The 5,706-nt window shown below is 39.8% G+C and overlaps 1 protein-coding gene across 1 annotated transcript; it reads right to left on the reverse strand.

Moving 5' to 3' along the window:
• Positions 1-971: 971 nt before the first annotated feature.
• LOC101861680 lies at positions 972-4,589 on the reverse strand. The gene is made up of 2 exons (XM_013086390.2): positions 4,374-4,589; positions 972-3,529 (listed from the first exon to the last, which is right to left on the reverse strand). The coding sequence occupies exons 1-2, from the start codon at positions 4,482-4,484 to the stop codon at positions 2,375-2,377; spliced, it is 1,266 nt and encodes a 421-aa protein (XP_012941844.1). The 5' UTR covers positions 4,485-4,589; the 3' UTR covers positions 972-2,374.
• Positions 4,590-5,706: the final 1,117 nt, after the last annotated feature.

The raw sequence follows: 5,706 nt of genomic DNA on the forward strand, positions 1-5,706 counted from the left end.
TCTTCTAAGATGTTGAATAGATCTCAGCTCCATGTAACCCAAACAACAGGGTTAAGCAATCTGTATCTTATATTATGGTCTAAATGTGTCGATGTGAGGGGAAAGCATCTACACCTACAATAGTTACATGACTTAGTGTTAACCAGGGAATAGTGCTTTGAAAACTACCAAACAGCTTCTTAAAGTGCCAGAGCAATCCTTAAACTTAAAAAATGTTTGCGCGCTGATGTAAGATGTAAGAGCTCCATCAATCTTAACATATAGCCAGCTAAGTGCGGATTGGTGCGTGTGTCTAAATAAGCAGAATATAAAATAAGACAACGGTGTTTTAAAATATTTTTATTGTCATGATCTTCTTGTATCAATTAATGTTATGTATAGAAGACTGAGACATATTTTTGAGCAACAAACTTGTGTAAAGCTGAATGAACTTTCAGTTTGTCTATTTGTTTTCTCCAGGCTATGACACAAAATATCACAGTCATTGTTTGTTGTCTTCCATAATAAACTTAACAATTCATTAAAATACAAAATAGGAAAATAAATTAAAATGAGACAATGGTTTAGCATTTGAGACGCAGCTTAAAAAATATCAATCAACAAATACGACCATGGCAATTGGAATTCATGCACCTAATAAATGTAGACTATCAAAAAACGAACAAAACAAAAACCATTTACATGAATTATGTCAGAGGCATATACAACAATGTACTTGGAGACCAAATCATTAACAAAAAGAATTATACATCTATGCAAATTGATATCAAAGATAACAATAGAATCCAAGAAAAAAGAGAAAATGTTCATGATTTAGTGTCATTAGACACATATTATAATATATTTCAATTCATAATTTATAGGCCAGTTTTAGTAAGAGTTTTACGGCACTTGCAACACAAATGGGTCATAATAAAAAGTGTAAAAAATTAGAGGCCTTACTAGAGAGTAATAAACAAACAAAAAAAGAAAAAATTAACAAGGACGATAGAAGTTTGATAGAAAAGAAGGAGCAAACCATATCAGAGCGCCCGCCAACCACTCAAAATTTGTATTTATAGGTCGCTTCCAATTTTTTACCAAAATTCTGAACAACGAACTGACGCTGACCAGAATGAGACACGTAAGCAGTGTGCACACGTCACTGTTGTCCGTGTTTGTTATTTGCTTCCACAACAGGACCAGAGCAAACCAGAGGACCGTTTATGTCGTTCATGACAGACTGTTGACAGCAAAGAAAGACAACCTATTTTCTACCCTCATTAACGGGCTGTTCTATTCTGAGGACGACAGAACATTTTGAGATGCTAAAGACTTATAATCAACTCATAAACCCATAAACCATTTACACAAATAAGCATGTCATCCTCAAGCTCATGATAAATTTCACAATTATTCTGGGTTAAGATTTAACTCCCATTCCGCAAATACTCATCACACTGTCTAACGTACACTCTCAGAAAATCGAGCTATTGTGTTATAATGCAACTACTGAAAAACATACAACATTTTAGTTAGACGCAAACGCAACATTTCTGTTGGTTTTTTCAGAGAATTGAAAAGTTCTGTTATCCTCAACACCTATTTTGAAAAAAAGACACTTTCTCCGGAATGAACTTAGGGGGGGGGGGGACGTTTTTGTTCATACTTGAAAATACAAACTATCAAGAGAAGGAGAAATACGCGGTTCTTTCAGCGCTGTAAGTCTTCCCGTAATCACTGGCCAAAATATATTCTTTAAATGAAGTAGGGGGTGGTAAAAAAAAAGATGGAGGAATCCATGATGATGTGCTGGTCGCTAGTCAGACGGAGATGGAAACGTTAGCTCAAAGTTTTATGTATGATGGATACACATTTTATACAGATTTCATTCACTTGCTTCAAAACGGAGAGTTTACAGTATTGTGTTAATCTTCTGAGCAAAACTCACGAGACCTCACAACAGCTTCCTCGGCTGGCTTGTACTTTTCAATCTACAGTTTCAGGCCACAGTGTGAAATACAGGGGACTTGTGTATCTGTGGTGTAGCATCCTGGTGCTTTGTTGTGCAACGTAGAAGACCCGAGTTTGATTCTCGTATGGGGAAATTTTTTATAGAGTATCTCGGTCTATCTGCTGTAACAATGTATCTCTCTCAGCCCCGGTTGACCTTGACAGGTAGGCACAAAGCCCACCTCCTAAATGACCAAACGTGTGTCGTTGTGGGTGTATAAACACTGGAAGAGAAAAGATTGGTTACCAGCGAGGGACTCAGACGCTATCAACTGTCAATAAGACTACGCAAGATGTCGGTCTTACTGAAACCCACAGCACATTTATTATATTGAATTGATTAAGAGAAAGACTTTTACTTTTAAATACAAAAGAGCGCGCCCTACGACTCGACGATGGCGTCGCCTATCAAGTGTGTGAGTTGATCAATCTGCTCGTTCGTCATGTCCCTCTCACGTCGCTGTTTCTGCGTGAGTCCGTCGTCGGGGCGTCTGACGGGCGAATGTCCCGGGGAGTCAGACAACTCGTCCGCTGTAGGAATACTGATGGCCACGGCGGTGGGGCCGGGAGACTCCGAGGTGACGCTACCCGCCAACAACTCCTTCTCCTCCTCCCTCCTCTCCTCTTGTCCAGCCTCGTCTCTCTCACCATCGGCTTTCTCGGCGGACAAGTTGTTCCTTGCGCTGTTAGAGGCGTTATTATTATTAGATCTATTACTGATATTCCCGTCTTTGTGTAAAGTAGGTGTGACATTCCTGGAGGAGAATTTAGGATTATTATTGTCAAATTCGGCGAGGTCTCTGCCTTCGCTGACGTTGTCCACTTGGTAGACGTCTGACTGATAGTCGGGATCTCTGGGTGTGTTACTTCCGGGGGAGAATTGGTAGTGGGGGAAAGAGCCTGCCGGAGCACCGGCCTGTCCCGGCGGCGTGGGGATACCGCCACTCGGGTTGGCCACCTTCAACTGAGACGTGATTTTGATAAACTCCGTCTCCCCTGGCATCGGTCCCGCTTTGATGCTGCTTCCCTGGCCCGCACCAGCGCGATGTAACGGCTTCACAGGGCTGATTTTACCCGGAGTTTTCGCCGCCGCTCTCGGCATTTCGTTGACTGGTGGATGGTTTCTCGCACCGTAGGAGATTATACCGAGATCTGCTGCTTGTTGGTTCGCCGAGGGGTGAACCGGAAGTGTTTTGAGCTTGGGTCCCGAGACGCTTCCGCTTTTTTCGCTGTGCTGGCTGTAGTTAGAGCTCGGCCGGCTGTTGTGGTGTCGAGAGGCCTTTGAGCTGGTCACCCTAGACGGCCTTAGGCTCCCGTCTGTCTCTTCGTTGACCGTTATAATACCGCCGGCGCTTTCGCTCTCCTGGAAAGCTCTGTGGATGGACGCGGCCGTACCTTCGCGGCTCATTCCACCGACCTGAAAGTTGACGATTTCATCCACCGACATCCGGTTGACCTTTTCCTCTTCCTCCCTGGACAAAGGGTCAATGTACACCACTTTGACTTTGGCAGACGCGCTTCTTCTGTCTTTGGGAGTCTGCAGGGAAAACAAATATATAAGAGATCACAACAATTTTAGGGAAAACGCTAATGCAGTAATCGTTTCCTGACATAATTGAAATCTAACAATTTCCTCAAACATGCGCTTATGAAACAACTAACAGAAGACTTATAGTACCCTCCACTAAAAACAAAAAGCCAAAACAATAAAAAGCTAACAAACTATTAAAAAAAGAACTATCAAACAGCAACAGCAACAAAAAAACCCCAAGCAAACAAATAAACAAATACACAAAAAAACAAACAAACAAATACACAGACAGACATACAAACAAACAAACAAAAGGCCGAAAAAAACACATCAGAAAAGGTTTTTAAAAACTTCCCTTTCTATGGTACGATATCGGTTCAATGGCCCTTCTACCCTAGTGCAGATGTATAGAAAATGAAGCCACTTATGATATAAATGAGCAAAGGGAGCAGAGAGCTGTATCACCTTCCCGAACAATCAAATTTAAAAAAAAGAACGATTTCACATTTGGCTGGTCACAATAACAATGACAACAACAAAAAACAGCAAACAACATCAACGACATCATCACCTCCCAATAATTAATACTACATTTATATCACTAATGATGCCAATAATAATAATAATATTAATAATAATAATAATAATAATAATAATAATAATAATAATAATAATAATAATAATAATAATAATAATAACAACAACAATAATAATACAAATAATAATAATAATAATAATAACAACAACAACAACAACAATAACTATAACAATGGTGGCAATAATAATAATAAAAAAGAGTAGAACATAAGCTGTGTTAACCGGTCAGAAGAAACAACATAAAAGAACCTACGTGTACGGCCCTGTGTTTGATCTTATAGCCCTCGGGGCGGGGCTGTGCCAGGCGGGGGCGTGTCTCGCCATTGATCAACTTCTCAAACCTCACAGGGTGCGTCTCTGACATCACCTGAACACAGAGGGAGAGAGAATTAATAAACTTGTGTAAACGTTTTGGAACCTTGGACTCTTCCACTCAAACAGTTGGTTGTAGGATGTTCGCGACCTCAGTGCTTTCTTGTCATGTCTCCATTTTTAATAACAGTGAAAACAGTTTATTAACAAAGAGTGAGCTTTAGAGGAGTCACATTTTTAATGTTTAAAAAAATGGAGATTGGACAAGAAAACACTGAGGTCGCGTGTTATTGGTAAGTCTAAAATCTTTACTGTCACCATGTTGTTGCAACCCCTTCCTATTGGCCTGGCCTGCAACTCATACTTCATACATATGTGTCCCGACGCGCTCGTCATTTGTTGGGCATGTGGAGTTATTGGTATCATCAGAAAGATTATTTATTTGCCTTGCTTTCAATTAAATAAATATCCATTTATCTTGAATAGAGCTCAAGATATTTGCGATTGAAGGAAGTGAGGTCACCTGGTTTCAGTTCAGTGGTGAAATTAGCGAGAAAATGACTCAAAGTTTGGTAACTCCAATAGCTAAAGAGTTCTTGAATAGAAAAATGTAATATGTTGTGCCTTTAACCAATGTTTTTCTGTAAAATTCACATAGAAATGTGTTTTTATGTAGGCATAAAAGAGGTTGAGCCCAAAAATAAAAATTTGATAAAAATGTCCAAACTGTCCGAAAAATGCCCGTTTCTCCGATTTCTGTATTTTGACGAGCACCTGATTTCATCATGCAGCCTCACATATTAACGTGAAGTCTAATTTTATTTTGCACTACCTCGTTGTGAATGGGAAGCATTGTCAACAGTTTATAACGACGTAGTCCGGATACTAAGAAAAGATATTATGCTATGTAAAATCCATCACCACATGCTACTGTACTAGTTGGTGTAATAGAAAGGTTTTAATCCACATCGTCTGCCTTCGACAGTAAAGAGCCTAATTAATTATTACAGCAGGGACGCCCATGAACATCATTGTAAAGCCATCAAATGTATGAAGACACCAACCTGTTAGCCGCGGCTCGGTCACATTCCTTTATAACGACTTTGACATTGAACTACTTTTCGTCAATTGCCGAAAACATGTCTCTTTTATCGGGATTTCATTCATTAGATGAAGAACTATCAAAATAGGTTCACTTGTTTTGATTTAATGACCAATTTAGTGACGTTTTCGTCATTTTTAGAATTAGTACCAAAAGGGGCTCCGGTATTTTG

This window comes from Aplysia californica, unplaced genomic scaffold, assembly GCF_000002075.1.
Source record: "Aplysia californica isolate F4 #8 unplaced genomic scaffold, AplCal3.0 scaffold00462, whole genome shotgun sequence".
NCBI lineage: Eukaryota > Metazoa > Mollusca > Gastropoda > Aplysiida > Aplysiidae > Aplysia > Aplysia californica.

Bases quoted from the DNA above. Each gene is read 5' to 3' on its own strand.
- LOC101861680 (XM_013086390.2), bottom strand. From the start codon at position 4,484: ATGTCAGAGACGCACCCTGTGAGGTTTGAGAAGTTGATCAATGGCGAG. The intron at 3,530-4,373 runs GTAGGTTCTTTT...TTTTCCCTGCAG, and splicing joins TCAAACACAGGGCCGTACAC to ACTCCCAAAGACAGAAGAAG.